This window comes from Lycorma delicatula, chromosome 8, assembly GCF_047948215.1.
Source record: "Lycorma delicatula isolate Av1 chromosome 8, ASM4794821v1, whole genome shotgun sequence".
Lineage (NCBI taxonomy): Eukaryota > Metazoa > Arthropoda > Insecta > Hemiptera > Fulgoridae > Lycorma > Lycorma delicatula.
In genome coordinates, this window is record NC_134462.1 from 44,992,687 (window position 1) to 45,017,250 (window position 24,564).

Sequence of the window (24,564 nt, forward strand, 5' to 3'; positions counted from 1 at the left end):
CGCTTTATTGCGAACCTCATAAGAGCACATCATTTGCTTTCGTCGGTTCACCACTGCCCACCAGCAGCCTTACCTCGGGGCTTGATCAAAACGCACCTGTGGCAAGACGGATGAATGAATGAATGGACTGCATCGATCATCTTTAGAGCGGTGGCCGTTACCGACGAATAATCCACGCAGCCGTAGTCTCAGCGGAGACGGACCAGAGCTCGGTAGAAGCGCAACATGAATATACGATCGGCTCCTCATCGAGTATTAGAACTTTCAGTATGTCTAACATTTTTAGACAATTTACCTTCATCTCCCACGTTAGTCGTTGATCACACAACATTCCTAGAAATCTAACCCGGTAGTGCCTTAAATGGTTCATCATGTAAATATAGTCGAGGTTCAAATCTTCCCTCAACCGGGAAAAGCAAATTCACTTCGTTTTTTCCGGGGAAAACGTGAATCCAGTAGATTTACACCACGATTTTAAGCTGGTTATAGTGTTTTTTTGAAGCACCCTCTAACCTGTAGCTAAAGTTCTGCATGCTACGTAAATAGAAAAACCATCTACAAATAGAGAACACAGAATGGGTTTGCGCACGCAGTTACATTTATGGCTATGTCAAAGTAAAACTTAGAACATTTCCCTGAGGTACTCAGTTTTCTAGTGTGAAACTTTCAGATACCGTCGTTCCAACTCTAATTCGGAAGGACCGACCACTGAGGAAACCCCTGATGAAATGAGAGGAGATTACCTGTATACCCCATTCACGAAGTTTTTTTAGGATTCCTCCCTTCCATGTCGTGTCGTACGCCTTTTGAAAATAAAAAATACAGCAATCAGATGTTTGTGAAATAAAGAGGCGGTTTGAATAACAGCTTGTAGGGCAACTAAGTGATCAATGGACGATCTATCTGTCCTGTCGGAAACCGCATTGTTCTAGGGCAATTAGGGCATTTCTCTCAAGGTACCATACTAGACGACGGTTTACCATTCGTTCCATCACCTTGCACAGGCTACTAGTCTAGGAGATAGGACGATAACTTTTGGAATGCTCCTGGAGCACATAAACTAAACTGTTTCATTGCACAATGTTCTATACACCGATCAAACGGGACGCAGCTTATAAAGTTCCAGCGAACATTTAAAAACCTTCCACAGTAACGTAGTCAACATTATTTGTTAACCATCTCACGGACACAAATCACAAAGTTACCAACATTAACAGCCTTTGTATTCTATACATACACAAAAATGAAGATCTTAACATATTTGAATATTATGAAATATACAAACATAAACAAACATACAAAAAATTAACCAGACACGATTCAATCACACGCACGCACTTTCCGATCATCTTTCTATTGTGTTTTTCTAATTAAAAAAATATCGCCGGCAGCAATACCAATTGGAAAAACATTAGCACCAGTCACTAAAAATGATCATAAAGACGACTGAAAACGTTTTATTATACAATTTTGTTGGGAATGTAGTTACAAAAATTTACATTTCAAATTTATATCATCGCCGACCGTCTTTGGACAAGATCATAACAAACTTCTATACGGCGAAATTCCTGCAGTGACGACATCCACGCCAATACACTAACTTTAAATATGACGCAGTTTATTGCCGGTAAATGTCAACTGCTCATTCTCTGCCGAGCTGTCTCCAAACGACATCTTAAAAAAGCACGTATAATCAGAATCTATAACATGATCTGTACACGCTTTTCAAATCAATTCGTTACGAATAAGAACTAGTTATTTATATTTAGTTAAAGCATACAACACAATAAAATTAGTAATTAAAATGACAATAAAATTAAAATTATAAAACATCACACTTTGGGACTTTTGTTTACACAAAACAGCTTTTTTTTAAACTGAATATAAATTTTGATTTTTTAATACTTTTTATTTACAAATATACGTACCTACGTAACTAATTATTACTTATTATTAATTTATAAAGTAATCATAGTCTGTTTCCAATTAAAATGTTACTTCTCATGGATGAGAAGTGATTGCAACTTGTTAAATATACAAAGCCAGACAGAGATTTGAACTCAGAATCAAGATAAGACTATATATTTGTTTCCGTTGGTAAAAATGTTTTCGTATTTCTGGAACACAAAATAAACTGAATTTTACAGAATAAAAAAATTCTGGGAAAAACTTACTGTATTCCCAATTAAAAAAAAATAAATGTTTGTGCGTATTTGTACCAAGAGCAATTTATTTGGCAAATTACATGTTTACGACATTAGACAAATCTTTTTTGACACCGATTGACTAACAACTGTCACTTTCTCATACGCGCGCAATAAAAAGTTACTTAAATTAATATTTATAACGTTTTTCAAATATAAATAAGAGAAAAATTGTACAGCCAAACGAATGATAAAAAAATAACTTCTAAACCATAAAAAATAAATACATTAAAAGAAGGTTTTAAATAAAACAAGTTAGTTGCTATTTTTACCAAAAAAGAGAATGACACGTCAATGAAAACCTGAAAGGAAATTCACACAAAAAGTTTTAATAAAAATTATAATTTATATTTATTACTCCTTATAATGATATGGAATTGTTTGTAAGAGACACAACCCCGCTGAGAGGAAAGATGAAGGCCTGTTAGGCTAATGAACGGTTGCCCAACCAACTCATAACCCCGATAGTTGGACCTATTTTTATCCAAATGGAAATAACACGTTACAGATTAACGAGTCTGAGCTGACCAGTTTAAATATATACCGAAAAAACTGCTTATCCTCCAGAAAAATAAGAGCCACCTCAAAATAGGCGTAAGAATAACCTTACCTAACGCCGTAATTTGTTGGGAATGAATATTCAACTTAACTAAAAACCGTTCAGCTGTTCCCAGTGGTGTGCAATTTATAATTCATTACAATATGAAAAACTAATATTTTTTTAAAGCGTTGCCGATTCCAGAAATCAAAAATTTTAATTAAAAATTATTTTTGATTTTAACATGCTTATGAAAAGTAATTAAATAAAAATTAATTTTCGTATTAAAAGTTAAACGTAAAATAATTATCTGAATTTTCTATAAAATCTGAATACATGTTTTACCCAACCACTCTGAAAACTATATTAGGATAATAAATCGTTTCCCAAAGAAAGGATACTTTAATACATCGTTTCAACAATCTTTTCCAATCTTCCTTACGACGTATACAAGCAATAATAATATCTTAAGTACAGGCGACACTATGTCGGATTTGCTGTTTCTGACAGTAACGATGAGTATTATAGAGTCGATCTCTGTGATGAAAACGACAAAAGTATCTCCTGCAGGATTGAATATCATCTCTATTTCAGTGAGCTTGACAAACGGATAACGGTAACTACCTCACCCGTCACTAGCGAGCCTGGAAAAGTGTATTTGTTAATCTTGGGAATAGGTATACCAATTTCAGAAATCATTGACACCTTGTGTCAAATTGCATACGCCTATTAGAACATGGTACCTAGCATCTTAAAATACATTTTTATTAATCAAGAATAATCTTAACAGAATTGAGGGATATTTTCTATTAACCTTAATTTTGTTTAATGATGGTTTAAATCTAGTACCGACAACAAGAAATAGTTTTAAACCGTAAGAAAATCATTAATTTAAGCATCATAAAAATAAAATAAAATGAAAACATAAATTGCAAAAAAATTGGATTATAACGTAAAAACATTACTATTAATTTATTGTATAAAACATAAATTCCTATTCCAACTGTTTTTTCCTTTTAACTAGTTACAAGAAGGCAATTATTTAACAAATTAATTCTAAACATATTTACGGTTAATTATTTTTTTTTTTTTAATACATATGAATTCACTATATTATTATAGCCGTTTTACTTGAAAAATTACTTAACATAAGATGTACGGAGTTACAGTTTATTTGAGATAAACAGTTGAATATTTAGAAAACCACTATAAACAAATGACCTGTAAAGTGAGAATATAACATGATGGCTACATTTTTTTTTTTTTTTAATGAGAATGATTGTTTATAAGACCTCATGGTGTGTGGCTCGTATCTCACACAGCAAACACAGAACGGATAGCTCTAAGATACAAAAATAAACATATGAGTCAACTAAATATTGCCCAACAATTATAAATGCTACTAGTATACGACAATCTTCGTAGTTTTAAATTCACAAATCAAGACTGTTCGTACAATTTGAAAGCTAATCATTTACATAACAAGTATTTAAAAAGGCAGTATTGCAATAAGACGATAATAAAGAGGATTAATCTAGTAGCACTCAGCTTAAGAGATCGTTTTAAAGAGTGGGGAAATTCAAAAATTATTATAAAAAAGCACAAAAAACTGTACGTTCATTATCCTTTTTCCAAACGGTTACCAAACAAAAACTGCCGTAACAGGCTTATATACAACGAGCCATAAGTCCGGCTTACCTCCTAAACACATCTTAAAAATTTACAACTCCTAAAAAAAGGGGCAGCGAACTATTGGTCAATTATTTTTAATTTTAGGCGCAGAAAAATTTTCTTTTTTTAAAATTAAATTTTTGAATCTTCATTGCATTATTTTTCAGTTTCCATGCAATCTGTCTTAACATAAAATATATATTTTTTGCTATATTTTTACCTATATAACATAACTAATTATTTTTATTTTTCATATTTATATTACAAATTATTACTGTATTAATATGAAAGTTATAACCAATAAATAATTTTTTTTTTTAATATAAATATTTAATTTGTTTATTTACAGAGGGTTATAATACTAGCCCTCAAGTGAAATACAAGTTTTTGTTTCAACTGTAGTAAAAGTTTCACAGTTAAATGATAAGACTCGTTACGCACTAGCAATCGGTTGCTGACGATTCAAGTTTGCGACAACCACTAAACTCATAATTAGGGTATGCGCACTTGGTCGTGGGAACCAGGATAACATGAGCAACGCACAGAGCTACCACCTGGTTGAATTGCTTAATTTTCTTCAGCAAAATGAAAGATCTAAATTCGTATCCCAGATACTTCTTGATGATTTCAATGTACTTAACAAATCATCAAATAATATAAATATTCTTACAAAGTTAAATAATAATGAATCCAGTGTTTTCTGTTATTTTTTAAATATTTGTTAATAACTACAGCTAGGACATCCATTCTGCTGACTGATTTGTATAATATTAATAAATTCTGAGTTACCGATTGGATCTTTTTACCGAATGATATACTTTTCGCAGGGAAAGAATTATTTCTTATATTCGTTTAACCTATCAAAACAGATTATATTTTTAGTAAACGCTAATTTAACTATTAGTTAAATCGTAATTTCCTGATTCAGCGCACTCTTAATTTGAAAACTTTTACACATATGGAACCTTTCAAACTCTAAATCAAACAAGTGGAAAACGTTTAAATCAGATGCGTACCCCAGAAACTCGACGAAAGTCAGGAGATCAAGTAAATTACAAACCAGCTTTACTATACGATAACCGCGCATTAAAAAATATTACCTGAAACGTGCGATATTTAAGGGTTTTTATATACATATAGGAATTCTACTGATTTGGAGAGGTCGTGGGAATCCATGGCCTTTTCATTCCTGTATTGCAAGGCTTGGATGTTTTGTTAATTAGATCCCAACAATAAAATCATAGTCAACAGTATCGAGGAACCGAAAGCGTTAAAATATAACTGGTTCAGTTACGCCTCCAATTCCAACTGCCAACCTCCAGCACACAGAAAACAAGTCTCCTCATCACCCTCATACATAATAATACTAACAAAAAAATAAAAACTATACTATGAAGATATGTTAAGTAATAATCTGTAGAAAAATAAAGAAATTTCAACCAATAATCAAGGACTGGCAAAAATTAAAGATTTCTGACAAAGAAAAAGGTCATCAGAGAAAAAAATCTTTGATTCGACAGTACTATAGTGCAGCATAAATGATATAGTATCCAATGATAAATATAAAAACTGTTTATTGGTTCAGCAGTAACTAAAGGAAGTATAGAACATTAATAAAACAAATTTATCAATAATGGTAACTATTGACTGGTGGATGAGATCAACTAATGAGACCAATCAATCTGTACACAATGGTGGAAGACTACACAGTGGATGTGACAAACTGCAATTATGGTTGTAATATTTTTGCAACCAGGTAAATGTTTGGGCTCAACTTGTTACCAGTATATAATATCCAAATTATCAAATCTGTTAAAAATAAATAAATAAAAATGGAAAAATAACATTTTTTTTCACATGCAACATTTAAAGTAAAAAAAAAAATTATTATATATTTATCATGTATTTCTTTCTTAACAAGTTCTAACATAGAAAATAACAAGTATGCGCATGTACAAATGATTAAAAAATATAAATGTATTGCATCTAAATGGACACTTGCATGTAATCATATTAATGAAATCTGCATGCGAAAGTATGTGTTCTCTAAAGTGCATTTGTACCACTGATAACATCATAACACTCTTACAAAGATTTCTTGTTTATATTATAAGTCAAAGTTAAACGATTTTTAACAGGAAAAACCAATCCTTAATTAAACAAATCTGAAATGGCAGTGTACAATTGAAGTTAATAAATTTATTTACGGAATAACATAAATTAGAGTAAAACAAATCATTTATTGTTAAAAAATCTATTACGAACTGAACATAACCAACTTTGGTAAAACTGAAGAGATATCTAACAGATAAACAATAATTTATAACAACCTGAAATTTAACAAAATTAAAAAATAAAGAATGCATTTTTCCAAGATTTTATCCATTTTGTTCAACATTTCATCTTTCTAAACAGCTGTTCCTTTAACACTCCCCACCACTACAATGTCATTTATGCTAAGTACTAGCTGCTTAAGTGAAAGCATACATAATTGAAATTTATCGCCTCAGAGAGTTTATCCTCTTTTGGATTTTTATTGAAAATTATTTAACAGTTCAGTTGAATTACTTTTATAGTATGACTGATATATTTTTTTATTACAATATTAACATATTCAAAAACAATTTAGTGGTTTGCAATCGTAAATTTATGTAAGTTTTTAATGGTATCAAAAGTAAATCATATATAAAAATAACAATAACTTCATCTACATTCAACACATAAAAATCAATAAAAAAAAGAAAATATAAAAGAATTAAAAGTACTATTTTTTTTTAATAGGCATATAAGTAATAATATGCAGGCTGATTACATGATAAAATACACATTACAACGTAAAATATACATTTATGATCATATTAATATTTTATTTAAAAAGCTGATTATGTCATATTTTAAGTTAATAAAAATATTAAAAATCACTTTTTTTAGAGTAAATTGATCAAAATTATTGTTTCATATTCACAAACTGGTCCATTGCTGTGATGAGTGTGTGCAGTGCAGTGTTTCAAAACAGAAGAGGTTCATTAAATTGTTGCTTAATATTTCTGTGAGAGTAATGATATTAATGTTTACTGTACAGCTGATATCTTTGGTGAATGATTCATCTTATGGATTTAAACATATTACTTGCATTCAGTGTGCTTGACATGAAGATGAGCAACAATTCTGGTCGCTTTACTCAGAAAGTGATGATGATTACTCTTGATAATATTTAAGCTATTTTAGGAAGTGAGTTGTGCCTAAAGACAATCGCTAATAAAAATTATAGTTGTTAGCTAACAAACAACAATTCAAACTGCCTCCCTAACAAGCAAATTTATATTTGCTAAAATATTATAAATAATTAACAAATTATAACACTTCCTTGGCAGATCTGTATTGGCCTTAAAGCACACAAGGTAAAAAAAAAATACTATCAACATTTTGAAAAAAAAGCTGACAACACAGTTGTAGGACTTTCCAGTCACACGGCTAAAGCCACTTTCTGGGAAAGTCTTACAACTGTAGGTTGTTTCTGATGCATCGTTTAAACACACAACTTAATTTAAAATACTTATAATTTTATTTAAATATAATATTTTTTTCACTTATTTAATTCAATGATTCTAATTAAGCGTGCACGAATACCATATGCACGCACGGGTATGGCAGTAGTAGCAGTGACGGTCAGTACTAACCAAATTAATGTAATTTCAAAATTTATGTAGAACAAATTTCACTTGTATGGTTGGCAGATTGGTATAGCCACGAGGCTAGTTCTGGAAATATATGGTGATTTAAAGGCCAACACCAAACAAACATGTGCATTAACATCTGCAAAATGTCCATCCAGTTTTTTGGGTTTAAAAAACAAAAAGGCATCAAAATGTCAAGATCTGGTGAAAACCACACATGCTAAATTGGACAGATTACAATCTAGACAGGAAAGTAATATATTTATATATATAAGCTTAAATAAAGTGCCATAATCATAACAGTTGTAGGCAACATGAGTTACACTAACTTCCACAAAATTACCTAACTGAGAGTTACAAGCATCACATGTCACCACTCTTACTAGGGAAGCAGTTTCCTGATGTTTTATTCACTAAACCAAATATCTGACTGCATATCAACAACCAAACTCACTGAAATGCAGGTGACATTAAACACTACAAGTGACACCTTCATTCAGTTCATAACAAGACCTTGCAGTGAAGTGAGGATCACTCAAATTTTGGCTTGTTGAAGTTTACACCAATTTTAAAACAACTTAATTCAGTTCAGACTTCAACTGTTAAAATTAAAAAAAAGAAGTTAAACAGCATTATTTTTTAGTTTCTTTTTTATTTTATCAATAGTTTTATTTTTATTTACAATGTTAATAGACCTACATAATACACTGCCTGTATGAAAGAAAGTTTATTCAAAAGAAACTTGCATCATAATGAAAACTGTTCAGAGAAATATCACTAGAGTATATTAAGGCTCAAAGTGTGAGAAAGTTTATTTTACCTTTCACATTAACCATTATTTTCCTACTAATTATTTTGAATTTTTGTATGAAAAAACTTTTAATATCAAAATAAAATTGAAATAGAACATTTCAAAAATCCAACTTCAAGCAATGAGAGAGGAGAATGTTATCAATTGGCCACATATGAATTATCAATATATTTTATCATTTAAAATACTAAAATTTTATTTGCAAAAAAAAAAATACAAAAGAGTATCAAATGAACTTTTCCTATCAAAAGAAAACCAAAACAGCTACTGCCCTCATAAAAAAACAAATAGCAAATACTTAACATCAAATGAATAATTTCCAGACAAAATAATAAAACAATTCCTTGCAACAACCTGTTAGTACCACTACCAGGAGAGGACATTAATTGAAAAGAAAGAAAGTATACTGCTGTTAAAATATGATTAAAGATAAACTGGATTCTGAAGAATTGTGTTGGGTTTTCTACACACTCTGATTTAATAATCAAAATATATAATGTACTAAATTCATCTTCAAGAATAAAGGGACAAAACTAAAACACAAGAAGTAATAAAATCTGCCACTCATGAAAATTTTATTACATTTGACTTCTTATCAACAAAATTAAGCAACTAAATGATCAAAATCTAATCATAAGAGAAATACTACATAAATACAAATGAAATTAATCCATTTTGACTTTATAACAATCTTTTTTTTAAATGCAAATCTTAAAAATAATAGAAAAATGAATACACTCTAAAAATAATAACACATGAGTAAGTAACCATAAATAGATATTCACCTTGGAATCTTAACCATTAAATAATATATATTGTATAGTAAAAGATATTAGCCTTGGTTAGATAATAACCTGTCAATGAAACTTTTAAAAATTAATGTATAATACATTAATATACATAATCGTGCATCCCAGTAATCACATTTATTAAAAAAAAACACACTAAACAACATCACTCAATTGTTTTTTCTTTCAATGTGTTAATAAAAAAAATAACAATAATCGCTATAATACTGGTATAAATAATGAATAAAATATAAATAACAGTCTAAAAAAAATATGTATATACATTTTATGTTCTTCAACTACCTGAAGTTCAATGGTAAAAATAATTACTTCAAGATTCTTCAATATAACATAGTTTCTAAGAAAATAAAGTCTTATCAAAATATTTTTAATGGTCAAACTGATATACTATTTAGTTAAGTGGCTAAATATCTTGGAAAGTTATTTTAACATGTCTTGACAAAAATAAAGTTCTCTCCAAGATGATTGAGAGGGAAAGTGTTTATAAAGAAACAATAGTTAGGTATAGTTAGGCATGATAATACATGGTTAATGTACTGATTAACTGATCCTAATAAGGTGAAGCATTAATTTAGAAAATAAGTTTCTATTTACTTACAAACAATATGTGTATGTATTAAAATGATGTAAATATTGTTTTGAGTAAGTTACTTCCTATTTGTAAATGGTCACTGATTTTCACCAAAAAAAGAACTAAAGAATGTTCTCTCGCTTATTTATTTGTTCCTTTATAATATTCAGAGTAATTATCATTCTTAAAAATATGAACAAAGTAACATGTTATTTTTTCATTTCTTTATTGAATGGTAAAAAGAATTCCAGTATGTAAATCTAGATATAGATGGTACATATATGTTTTATCTTGCCATTATTTTTATCAATTCTGTTTATTATTTAAATTAATTATTATTTTATGTTTAGCAAACTAGTTTTTAAATAATTGTATGTCCAAATTATGAATTACTTAAGAAATTCAAACCTCATTAATTTTATTATTTTGATAAAATATGGCAGATTTTATTAAATAAATACAGCAGATTTTATTTTATATAAAATGTAGCAGAAAGATAAGATTCGGAATGTTCTGGGTTTGAATCTCAGCAAGATGTGACATTTTTCACTAATAAGAAAGTTAATTTAACAATTTCAAAAAAAGAAAATTAACTGTAACTGGGCATCATCTGGTGGTTACTTGATTGAGTAAATAATTAATAAACACTACCTCATCCAGTAACACCTTTTTCCTATTATTATTTACAACAGTTTACAAAGACACCTACGTCCTAAGATAGTAAACCGCATCTCTTACATGACCTCACGGTACTGCAATATCTGGAATATCTAGGGGAATAGCATATTAGAAAATAATGAAAATGACAGGTAAAGTAAAATGCTAATGAGAAATCCATTCTCAATGAACTGATTCCTATACATCAAAGAAGTTAAGCAATTGATGCTTCCGTGGAAAAAAACCCTATTTGAAGCCACAAATAAAAATTAATTTTTCAAGTTTAAAATATAAACAACAGTAAAAATATGCACACAAAACCCCCAAATAAATGTTTTATAATTATCATGTTAATGAATGACAATTATTTTTAAAAAAAAAGTTCAAACTAACTCACAAAAAAAAAGTTTGTGACCAAGTTTTTTTTAACTAACTAATTAAACACATAACAGGAGTAGAATAACACACTTTTTCCTATTCATATTACGAATTTTCAGACAAGTTATAACAAATTTTTTTTTTAATATTTAGATTATGTAACATAACTATTTAGTTGTCATAATAGAGTAGTTCTCAGGGTACATCCAACTCTGATAAACCTAACAAAATCATAATTAAAAATGAAAAACAATTTCTTAAAAAATAATTTTAAAGATTAACAGGATTAAGTTTTAAATTTAATTTAAAAAATTAAAAATCAAGATACTTTGGATTAAGAAAATTCCATTTCTAAAAAAATGTCAAAAAATTCCCACTTAAAAAAAATGAATTAAAAAAACCACGACTTTTAATTCATATAAAATCAAAATTATACTGATGAAGACCTAAACTGGTCAACTAACTTAAAAATAAAATAATAAAAATGGTTTTACTTAAATTTACATACATATCATGCACACATCTAAAAGTGATTCTGTACCTAGAAGTTGAGGTTGAACAAATTAAATTTTAAATGACAAAATCACAATTCTAAAAATTTGCATAGCATGACACATCTGTATTCTGTAATTAGCGATGGATAATTTCAAAAGAAATATACGAAATGTTGCTTCATTTCATTTTACTAAGCAAGCTACTATTAAACATTTTTTTTTAATAATTAAGAATAAATCTATACTAAACATACATTTTCGTAAAATCAGAATTAAAATTATTAGAAAAATATCAAAATAACCAGGAAAAAAATTCACACCTAAACCTAACAGAAAAAAAATATTTTTCAACATTTCCAGCATATCACAATTCTTTTGTTTTCAGTTTTGATTTACCTTTTTTTTATTTTAAGTGTTTGTTAATTTTATATTTTTTTAGTAGGCTGCACTTTAGTATGGGGCAATACTCTCTTAAATAAGAAACGCTAACAAATATTTTGCCTGGTATCTGTTTGATACCAAAAAAATCAAAGTTTCATATAGTTCTTTACATAAAATATGCTTTCAAATTAGTCAAAATAGCTTACAAATGCAATAACAGCAAAACATAAAAAATAAGATATACCAGAATAAAAATGTCATTAGACAACAGAAAAGATAATAAAATATTTAAAAGTAATTGAGACAATATTTTATGAATATTAAAATTAAGTATCTAAACTGTCAAAACACTTCAACAAGTATACTAGTCAGCCAGATCCAATAAAAGTGATATTTATCATGAACAGTAATCTGGTGTTAAGGGCCATATCTACATTAATGAAACATTTTATCACATCACTATAATATATATTCCTTATGTCCACATTGCAATCTGTTTAACTAATGAAAATAAGCAACCCACTTCCCCCATGACATGAGTAAGATATCTATGATGTGTAAATGAGATGTAGTCTTGTACATACTTAAGCTGACCATTCCTGATATTTCATTATTATAACAGTTAAACTATTTCATAAAATCATAATTGTATAATCAATGATTCTATTTAAATAAAAATATACATATAAAAAACTAAAAAAAAAAAAACACAAAAATAAAAATGTAGAAAATGTGATACAAAAAAGCCTTAAGTGTATTTTATTTACACTTAAAAATTTATAGAAAAAATTTAGGAGGTAAAATATCAATTTACATGTATATTAAAATCAATGATAAATTAGTAATATTAATGATCTTGGATGAAATAAATTTAACACAACTGCGAAAATTATGGGTTTCCCATGCAGAATAACATATGTATACAGACACTAATTTGTAAATATTAATTGTATTGAACATATGGCTACATTATTTTAAAAATGATGAATGATATTATATAACTACAGTAACAACTTTTGAAAAACGAAATGATCAGCCGACAATAACTAATTAAAAATAAAATTTCAAAATTTAATATTTCTATATAAAAATAAATTTTCGTACACAAAATAACAGATTAAAAAGATATTTCATTTGTACACCAGAACACTCAATAATCTATGCAACTAAATATTAAAAAAAATCATAAATCCAAGAAATCGGTATAAAATACAGAGCTCTAGCAAACGAAAAAACAAAAATTATTACAATCCCTCCTAAAAACAAGCGAATATAAATGAAAATATATCTTTTAACAAAATGTAGACAGAGTGTATCAGCCGGAGATAAGAATTGAAATACAACTCATTAACGGGCCGCTATATCATATATAACGTCACAAACTTTAATTAATTTTAAATGAATTAAATACATTTTTGTTTAATATTCACTAAATTAGCCTACTTAAAATAAATCCAGGCGCCACCGATTTATATCAAACGCCCACTTGTAAAAAATTGTTATCATTGCTACTTTCAGTAAAATAGATAAAATAACAGCTGTAACATAAAATTTACCTTTGAGTAAAAAACAATACCGTCAGTAGATAAACTACACTTCAACACATTCTAATAACAAGACTAACTAAACGAAATGACAGATTTACAATAGCAGACATTTCGTTCTGATACTGCCACTGCCGCTTTGATATTGTGGTAGTTGAATAAACTAATGAAACGTTATGTAGGTCACACCTAAATGTTTTTTCGTGAATACCAAATTCACTTTTATTATAAATAACTAGATAAATTTCTGAAACAATTGTTTAAAGGCATTCATACAATACTAATATTAACCGTCAATTAGTCTGGAGTGATAAATTATACTTTAATAACTTCTAATTTATCTATACTATTTATACTTTCAAATAATAATTAAACTCATAATTTTTCCAGTATGTACAGTCTGTAGTAACAGGTATATTGGATTAGTTATGTGTTTTTATTTCAGGTAACGTAAACCTTGAACAAAGATTTTATTGGTAACATTAATTGTTTAGTTGAAGTGTTGTCGATGATCATGAAAGCTTATTTGCTTATGCACGTGTAGAGTACGTTAAAATGTTGGGTAAGGGTAAATTAAAAGAAACAAATATCTGGTTTATGAATACAAAAGAAAAATTTGTTGATGACGCTTTCAAATATGAAAACATTGCGAAAATCGGACAGGGTAGTTACAGGTAAGAGATATTTTTTGGGGTTATTTGATTTTTGTGTGAATAAATGTATTTAAAAAAAGTGTTATAGTGTATAACTACTTCGTTTAATATCTACTCATTTATTTTGCTAGACTTCGTGAGAGAGCAATAAATTCTACAGGCTTAAGAAGATTTACTAATAGGTTTTTAAATTTGTATGTTGCAGTAACTATTTCTGCAAATAATTTTTTAGGCGTATTTCCTGTTTTTGTATTAGTTAGAAAATTTATCTAAAACATGATTAGGTAAGTGTTAATAAGTTTGCTGAATTGCTCTAAAGAAACTCGAGTTGTTGAAATTTAATCAAATTTACAATTTTTGATGAATTTTATGCTTACTGTATTGATTTATTTCTTGAAAGTTCAATTTATGCATATATTTAACGATATGTATGTTAATGATATATAAACCTGCACCATTTTTGTTTACATTTTATTAAAATGGTTGTTACTCACAAACAGAAAATAAAATTAATTAATAAACTTCTTAAGTGGTCATATAATTTAAAGAGCATTACAGTGCAGTGGTATGCAATAGAATTTTTAGAAAAGTTTAGTATTTTGTGTGTTTTAATTGTATAATTTAGCATATTTTTTTCTTTATTAAATAAATACAAATTTTATACCCGGTCATGCAACTTTTTAGTGTAATACACTTTTATTTTGTTAATTATAATACATTTATTAGTACATCTTTAATGGATAATTGATTCTTTTTCTGTGTATAGCCATGTTTAATCTTTGGCAAATTTAAATTATTCATGAAAAATGAACCTTAATATTTTCCCAGTAATAGAGTTTATAAATTTATGCTTAAAACCTTCCTTGAAGTTCAGTAAATACTTTGTAAATATAAGAAAAATTTATGTCAGCGAGTGGTTCCTGAGTTTTCTTTTTTTAAGCATCTTCTTTTAGTGATGGTTGGTGGTTCACGTAGCCAGCTCCAAATGTGATGCTACAGCTTCCTCTGACATGCAGTTATACTGAACAGAGCCATGCCATGTAAACTCAAAGGGATATGCTTAAGGATCTTTACTTTAATTCAGTGGTTTCCTGTTGCCTAATGCTATTTACCAATTTTGGCTCTTTGGCAATTTTGGAGGCATTTTCTGCTCCAAGGACAATAGAGTGCCATAACCTCTACCCTTTCATCCATTCTCAAAGAGGCTATTGGCATTTGTAGAGGGGATCTTATCCTGGAAGATACTCGGTCTCTTTATTCGTTTGCTGCCTGCACATAACAACATGTTATAAAGAGCCATTGCGCCCTCTCTACCATGGGGAGGTGAATGTCAGGATTCACCAGCATTGAAATAGACTGCAAAGGCATGTCTCAGTTTCTCTAGATTTCTAGAGAGGATCTTAAGTAAGTAAAAAACACAACTTTCTGATATATACATAGTAAATTTAAAACATATATAAGTTATTAATTGGTTAATATTACGTATGTATACAAGAAACCATCAGTATCTTAAAAGCACAAACAACCGCTATGACATGTATGTGAAAAGACAAATTAATATGTATATATATATGTACTAAAATAATTTTTATTAACACCTTCTAAATTGTGCATTATTTTGTTCTTATTTATTATATTTCTATCTTGGTTTATTTAACGTAATGTTGTTTCGTGTGTTTTATATTTTCAACAATTAATATGACTTTAATACCATTATTTTTTTCATATAACTATTTGGCTTCTAGACAATGCTGATAAGATAAATTCAATTTTATTTACTGGTGAAGCCACTTTTACGAGAAATGAGTCTTCAGTTCTAAAAATAATCATTTATGGAGCGAAGACTATCCACATGGTACTGTGGAAACTAGTCCAACATAGATTTCACATTAATGTTTGATGTGACATTATTTATGACAGAATTCTGGGACCATTTGTTTTTAATGAAAACCTTATGGGAGATGCATACGTCCATTTCTTGAAAAATAATTTGCCGGCTCTTTTGGAGGATGTACCTTTACAAATTAGATTGCAAAGGATTTTCCAGCACAATGATGCATATGTTGAATTTATAAGAAACGATCATGAGATGATTCAGATAACCATCAGAAATATTTTACATTGGGCAGAGTGCTGTGTACATTGTGAAGGAGGGAATTTCGAACAATTACTATAACTGAGGTTTGTTATTCTGTTGCCATTTATCATTTTATTTTTTTGTTTTGCTATATTAAGAATAATATTTATTAGGTACCTAATACAATTTTCTGTCTGTTTTTCATCTTTTTGCTTCAATAAGAAATCAATTTTTAGAAGTTTTTATTGGCCGTATTTATGTTAATTTTCTCAGAATTAAATTCTCTACATGTTTTGTTATTATCTTACACATTTATTAGTCATTTAACAAATATATTCTATTACAAATTTAAAAAAAACTTTTTTTTGACACTGAATATTGTGTTTTACGTCAGATATCTTAATAACTACTAAAGTTACAGTTCTGGGACCTGTTTCATCCTATTTCCCAGCTCAAATTACATCAGGAAACACCAAGTATACTCTTTAATTTGGGTCACAAAAATTACAGTATCTTTTTATTAGAAACCTGAAATCCAGGTGAAATCTTTCGCTTGCTGTAACTTGAAAATAAAATGTTTCCAGACCTCTGTTTATATGACCTTTTTTTATTATTTTCACAAGTAGAACATGCCCTGAAAGTTCTTTGTTTTTTCATAGGACAATCTGTATAATAAATAGTGTTCTCTGTGATGCTTTTCTGTTAGTTTTACCTTGGTTTTCCGTGGTCATTGTTCAATGTGTGAATATTTCCATTTGGTGTATTGAGAGGTCAATTCATTGAACCATAGAGGTGCCAGATCATCAAATAAATTTACAAATATTCACGTAATTAAATAAATAATATTTTTTTTTGATTTTAGATCATTTTTAGTATTAATATTTAATTTTAAACAGATTTCACAAATAATTTAGCTTGAACATTCATTAAGTTTTATGTTGATTTAAAAATAAATTTTTTTCACTAATGAGACAATGTGGTTTTTAATGTAAAAGTAACAGTTAAGTAGAAGCAGTTTATAACAAACCAATTAGATAAGAAGGAATAACATATGATTCCATGAGCAAACAGTCATCCATCTAGCTAAACATGGGGCAATTCTTTTCTTTATCTATGGAAGTATATCTATTCATTCCTAATGTGATCTACATAATACATTATAATGCAATGCACTGATCAGACAATTGTACATTATACAATTTTCCACTCATTCATTTTTTTCAATATTTTACTTGTAGGTAATAAAAGCATTATACAATTTTTCACTCGCTCATTTTTTTCAATATTTTATTTCAAAAGTGAAGTAGCTGTAAATCTTATTAGAAGATCAATCAGGGTATTTTACATTTTACAAACACTTATCATAAGTTAATTTTTTTTATTTTTCAGTGACATGTTTAAAACAACAGAAAAGAAAATTTTAAAAAAGTTATTGCTATTGAAGTAAGTTTTTTGCTTGATCCAGAAGAAGGGGTAATATTATCTTTTAGTATCTATTTTTATAGAAAAAAAAAATGTGTAAAAGAGTATTAATAAGTATAGCGAAACATTAGTATAATCTTCATTTATGTTATAGATCTTCCAATCCTGATTTCCTCGGAAGATGTATATTTGTAACCCATTTATATAATTTTTATTATTGAATACAGCCTTGGTATACAGTAATTTCTTATTCTCTTGAGATTAAACTAAATGAAATTTATACTTAACGTATTATACTGTTTATTTTGAAATTCTTTACAAATAAAAGATTACTTAGCCAAATAATATTAGTAATATCTTGAGAGGGCATTAACATAAGTCATATAATTGATTTACAAACTGAAAATTTGATGATTCTTAGTACTTTTGTATCAACATTTTATCCATAATGATTTAGTTATATTTTACTTGTTATTGAGATCTACCATATACTTTTAATATATGGTGTTCAACTTAGAAGCGGCTCCATCATATTAGTTTATTGGCAAACACTTGAATAATTTACAGAGGGTGTTGAAATTAATGTCCGTCCGTCCATCCGTACTATGCACTTGACAACACGTTTGACAATGTTCCTGGCTACTCTTGTTAAGAGTAGCCATGTTGTTGGCTACTCTGTACCATGCCTATTTCCTGGATGGCATTGGTAATGGCTGTCTTTGATTCTTGCAGAGTTTGTGGATTGAAGTTCTTGAACCATTAACAGTAGTGAACCCTTTTAGGTCCAATCAGCATTAGTTAACTCATGGAAAAACCGCATTTGATACGGATAAAATTTCAGCAATTTCCTCATTCCTCACTGCAGTGTGAACTGAACCTTATGAAACGTTTTTTTCCAACTTAGTCTTGATAAAGATTTATGAGGAAATCTTATTACTGCCGCTTTAATATCTTGTATAACCTGTGTCATTAACCACATTTTAACAAACAACAACACACAATTACACACGACCTTGTTCAAAAGCCAAGGACTCAGATATGCATAGACTAGCAATATGCGTGCAATAAATAGTTCTCATTCCAGCTCCAGTTGTACCAACATCTTCCATATTATTTTACCCATCTCACTACAGTATATGCATTTTAACAAAAATATGCTGCGTTCAGTATAAACTATTGAATGATGGGACCTCTTTTAGGTTAAAACCTATTTGTACTTTTACTCTTGTGAAATGTAGGAACCTCAGATCTCTTCAGTTCCACTCAACTAGTCTACTAAAAAGATAGCAAGCAGCATTGCTTATGTAACATCCAGCATCTCTTGTGCAGCTACGTATCAGTTGAACAATTTAAAACCGAACTGCTTCAGTCTAAACACAGTAGTGATATGTAACAATAACTGAAAATGTAAATTAAATTCCGTGTTTACATATTTACCTTACTTTTAAAAAAGATGTTCAAGTAAGCGCCCTCTGCTGCAATCTACTTTTGTGCTTGAGTGTTCATATTGAGAGTCACTGACACACAATGTTGTCAATGCCATTGATTTCTTGTTTGCCTTCAGTTTGTTGATAGTGTCAGAATTTAATTCATAAACTGTATCCTTGAAATAGCTCCAAAAAGAAAAAATTACAACTAAGAAAATCTGGGAACAAAAGGCCACCATCCTCTGCGATAGTTCATTCTGTAAAAACTGTATGAATATGTGCTAATGAATCATTTGATTTATGATATGTTGCTCCATCATGTTGGCAGAAGCTATATTCTTTGTCACTTGTTAACTGAGCATAAAATTCTTTGAAAATCGTATAGTACATTTATTTATTGACAGTCTGATCAAAAATACTGGCCCTACTATACAGTTACCAGAAACAGCACAACATTTATTTTCATTTTATATAAACTAACAAATATATTTCCTTTAAATTTCATAAAATGTCAAACTGTATATACAGCCTTGAAAGTTCTGCTAAAGATTTACTTTTACTTACTTAATCTGACAAAAAATTATTAGACTATTAAGAAGTATTATATGTAACAGAACATTAAAATATTGTACTTCAGCCACAAAAGTTGAAATTCTGAGAAGGAAAGTTGAGGGGCGAATTTATTTCTTATGATTTCTGACTTGAAAATATTAAAAAAATGGATCCCAGAACTGTACCTACATTAGTTTTAAAGATATCTGACATAAACACAAAAATTGGAGGTAAAAAAATAATACGTTTTTGGGTTCAATGTACGAAAACTCATTAAATTAAGTTGAATTATTTTTTCAATTAGAAATTTAGAAAATTTAATTCTGAAAAGATTCATGTAAATTACTTAAGAAAAAATTGAATATAGAATATTGAAATTTAACTTTATTAAAAAACAAAACAGACTGGATTGTGAAAAAAACTTTAACAGCATGAAATATCTAATTTTATCCATAGGTTGAAATAACAGATGATCATTTATTTACTACTTTTTTATCACAATGAATTTGTTTTCATAGGTTGGCAATATCAGCTGATCAACAATTAACTTTTTGAAACAGTGTTTGAATAATCTTGATGGTGGTTTTTTTATTGTATTAAGATATTTATGAGAATCTGTGTACAATTAAGAAAACAGTTTTTACAAAATGTTGTGAAATTTTTTTTAATACATAATGGGAGACAAAGCAAATATGTATTCATTTGAAGAGTGTACGGACATGATATTAATTTATGGTAAAGTAAACAAGAATGGTTTGGCTGCATTTTAAGAATATTGTGATACTTATCAACATCAAACAGCATCTGATCGCAAAATTTATGACTCTGTGGAGGGACAGCTTAGAGAAACCGGCAGTTTTAAACCAAAATGAGTAGATACTGGTTGTCAACGAAACCATAATAATGAACAATAATAATAAATGCTGTTCAGTTATCTGTAACTACAAGCACCAGATTGGTATCATGGGTTTAAATATTTCCCAATCAAGTATACGGTGGGCACAGTTGTACTGGTTCCATGCAACACAGGTACAACAAGAGTTATTATCACAAGATCATAATAAACAGAAGGTATTCTGCCAATAGTTAACTAGAAAATGGATACGAAATTGCAATATCCTTTGTTGTATTTTCATAACTGATAAATCATGCTTCAAAGGAAATGGAATAATAAATTTTCCTAACACTCATATGTAGGCGGATGAAAACCCATATGAGATTTGTAACAAGACATTTCCAGCATACATTTTCAATTAATGTATGGTTTGATGTTCTGGGTGATAATTTAATTTATCCATATTTCTTATCAAGGAGACTTACAGGAGAAGCGTACTTAAACTTTTTGGAAACAAATCTGCCCACTCTCTTGGAAGATATTTTTTTATGAAAAGAGGTTGGAGATGGGGTTCATGCATGATGGCGCACCTCCTCGTTTTACTAATAATGTAATAAGGATTATCTAAATAATACATATAGACAATGGATTGGTCAAAACAGATCCCAACCTCACACCATTAGACTTTTTTCAGTGGGGTTGGATGAAGTCAGTTGTTTATTCAAATTGGATTAACACACAAGAGGAATAAGAAATCACATAATAGAAGTTGCAGAAACTATTAAGAATACTCTTAACATTATGAGACAAAAAAGACTAGAAAAGAATGGATTTGTCTAGGGAAATAATGTATTGAACGAAATGGAGGCCACTTTGAGCAAATTTAAAGTTAATTAATGAAGCCTTCACTAATCTTTAATGTAATTTTTCTGTTGTTATCAAAGTTTAATTTCATTTTATGTTCAATAAATAAATCTGTTTCCAACCTATGGTCAAAATTAGTTATTTCATGCTGTAAAAACTTTTTTCACGATTCGTCTTTTGTTTTTTAATAAAGTTAAATTTCAATATTCTATATTCAATTTTTTCTTAAGTAATTTACATGAATCGTTTAAGAATTAAATTTTTTAATATTTCTAATTGAAAAAAAATAAAGTTAATTGACCATGTAATAAATTTTTCTTACATTTAACCCAAAAATGTGTTATTTTTTTTACACCCAATTTTTGTGTTTATGTCAGATATCTCTAAAACTAATGGAGGTACAATTTTGGGACCCGTTTTTTAACATTTTTAGGTCAAGAATCATAAAAAAGCAACTAAATTCGCCCTTTAATTTATCTTTCCAGAATTTCAGGAAGTCTTCATTTCCCCAGGGAACCAAAAGCCAGGCGAATTTTTTCACTAGCCATAATGAAGCATTTTCAGGCCTATATTTATATAATTTTTTTTTTTACTATTTTTAACTATAGAATTAGCTCCTGAGAGATTGCTGTATAGTTTTGAATTATTCTGCATAATGCCTTGATAGTACTACTTTTGTTTGAGTGACTTATTTATTTGCTGATAATATTATTATTACTAATTATTAATAACTTAATTTTATGTTTTTCTATTTGTTGCAGTAACTGAATTCAATAAATAATGTTACACATTTTATCTGATACTTGATTTTTGTGAACATGGATTTAGCTGGACTTTTATCAAATGTCAATGTAAAATTTAGGTTAGGGGAATTAAAAATAGTAATACAACAGTTATTAAATAGACTGTATTATATACACAGTAATAAGGTGGGTATAGTTCTATTTATTAAATTATTGTTAATTTAAATTTAAATTGTGTAACTAAATATTCAAATATAAAGTGTTAATTTACTGACTGTAATTTAATAACGCGTAAAATGTCTTTTCTTTACCTGTCATATGGGTGGGCTTACTTCTTCATTATCTTATTTGTTCTGTTATACTTTTGGTGTACTTTTAATATGTATTTTCATTATCCTACTTTTTCTTCACTAATTCAGTTGAGATTTTTCAAATTTAATTTTTTTTTAATCGTCTACTTTTAATTATCATATGTAAATTGAATTTCAAAAATGTATTGTAAAGAAGTTTTTTTTTTATATTTATCTTGTAGTGTGGTGCTTATTAATTTACACTACAATTTTTTTAATTTCCTTTGTAAAAGTAAAAAATATTCTCTAATTGTGTTTGTTATGTGGCATTGCGTCGCAAGTTTGAACTAGGGGCTAACATGTGAAGTATGTTGGGGAAAAATTAAGTGATGTTATTTTTTTGTTTTACGATTTCTTAGGGCCATCCTTTAATATTCAAATATTTGAGTTTTCTATAGCATGTTTTAGCTATTTATGCTATTTGACCTGTAGCAGATGGTAATTTTATTGTTATAATTTAGATTATTAACGTAATATTTCATTGTGGTTTTATTTTGCATTTAGCATACATCACTGGCATTTAATTGTCAAATTTAATATCATGTATTATATGTATATTTTGAAGTTGGTTGTGAGTGATGTATCATTATGTTATTAGTATTTTGTAATGTTGTATTATAAAATTTTTTTTGTTAAAAATAAATTTTACTTGTCCTACCCTCATTGGTAAATTCAATAGTCATAATTTTCAGTTTAAAAATACAATACTGTACCATGAATCAGTTAAAAAAACAGTATTGCATTAAAGTGATCAATCAGATACCTAGTAGCCATATACAGTACTGTAATATTGTACTTGCATCAGTGAATGCATTTTCATTTTAGTGTTTCTTGTTAAAAAAACTGTAGTATATTTAAAAAAAAGTTAAAGTAAAACTCTATTAACTCAGGTCCATTTGTAATGGATGATGGTGGGCATCAAAAGGAAACTGTCTGTGAGTGATAAAATCCAAATTATCCAAAAACTGGAATGAGACCTATCAAATTCAGATGTTTGGAAAAAACATGAATTTTCTTCATCCACAGTTTTAACAGTATGAAAGAGTCACGAGAAACTTAGAAGTGCTTTTGAAAAAATCACATGCAAGCAAAAATCTCAGACTATGTGACAAAGATGACTTAGATTACGCTCTCTTATCATGGTTTAAAGTGAAAATATACCTATCAGTGGTCCAGTTTTAAAAATGCAGGCTGGAAAATTCGCTATAAATTTCAGCTATGCAGATTTCATTTGTAGCAACAGATGGTTAGACCATTTTAGAAACAGATATCAGACTGCTTTTTAAAAATTAATGGGGAAGCTAAGAACATAGACAGTTCAATTGTGAGCAGTTGGGTGAATGATAATTGGCTACTTATTAAATCAGGTTATAATGAAGAGGACATTTTTAATGTCGTTGGAACCAGGTTGTTTTATAAATTAACCCCCTGACAAAACTTTTAAATTTAAAGGTGAAAACTGTATTGGTGGGAAACAGTCAAAGGTCAGGCTATCGATTTTGTTGTGCTCAAATTCAATTAGAACAGAAACACTGAAACTTTTATTAATAGGGAAATCAGGAAATCCAAAATGTTTTAAGAATGTAAAAAAACTTTCTAGTCAATTACGTGTGTAATTTTAAATCATGGATGACTTCAATGATTTTTGAACAAGAAATTCATAAATGGGATTTGGAATTGCAAAAAAATAACAGAAAAATTTTATTATTGATTAATAATTGCCCTGCTCATTCATCACTGCACAAATTAAAATATATAAATCTTGAATCATATACATTTTGAATCCTATACTCAAGTACAGCTCAGGATATAGTATTTCATTCTTTATTAAAATTTAATAAGTATATTTCATTAGGGTATCCGTAACATTTATTTACACTACTTGACCATTGAGGATCATTTATTA

General features: G+C 28.6%; 2 protein-coding genes across 16 annotated transcripts in view; one reads left to right on the top strand and one right to left on the bottom strand.

Moving 5' to 3' along the window:
* Positions 1–13,865, bottom strand: part of LOC142328931 (uncharacterized) — a 163,306-nt gene extending 149,441 nt beyond the window's left edge. For both annotated transcript variants that reach the window (XM_075373105.1, XM_075373104.1), the window contains exon 1: positions 13,748–13,865. The gene's annotated coding sequence lies outside the window, so the exon portion shown is untranslated. The remainder of the gene's footprint in view (positions 1–13,747) is intronic.
* A 255-nt stretch (positions 13,866–14,120) lies between these two features.
* LOC142329025 (uncharacterized) overlaps positions 14,121–24,564 on the top strand; it is a 153,900-nt gene continuing 143,456 nt past the window's right edge. For 8 of the 14 annotated variants that reach the window (XR_012757406.1, XR_012757405.1, XR_012757404.1 and 5 more), the window contains exons 1-3: positions 14,135–14,409; positions 16,309–16,569; positions 22,327–22,494. Coding sequence is in view for 3 of the 14 variants with exons in the window: in XM_075373272.1 (XP_075229387.1) it covers positions 14,291–14,409; positions 16,309–16,564 (375 nt within the window). In the remaining 11 variants the exon portion in view is untranslated. Of the gene's footprint in view, positions 14,410–16,308; positions 16,570–17,854; positions 17,939–22,326; positions 22,597–24,564 lie in introns of those variants that run through there. The other 6 variants (XR_012757413.1, XR_012757412.1, XM_075373275.1 and 3 more) reach the window with 6 other exon arrangements.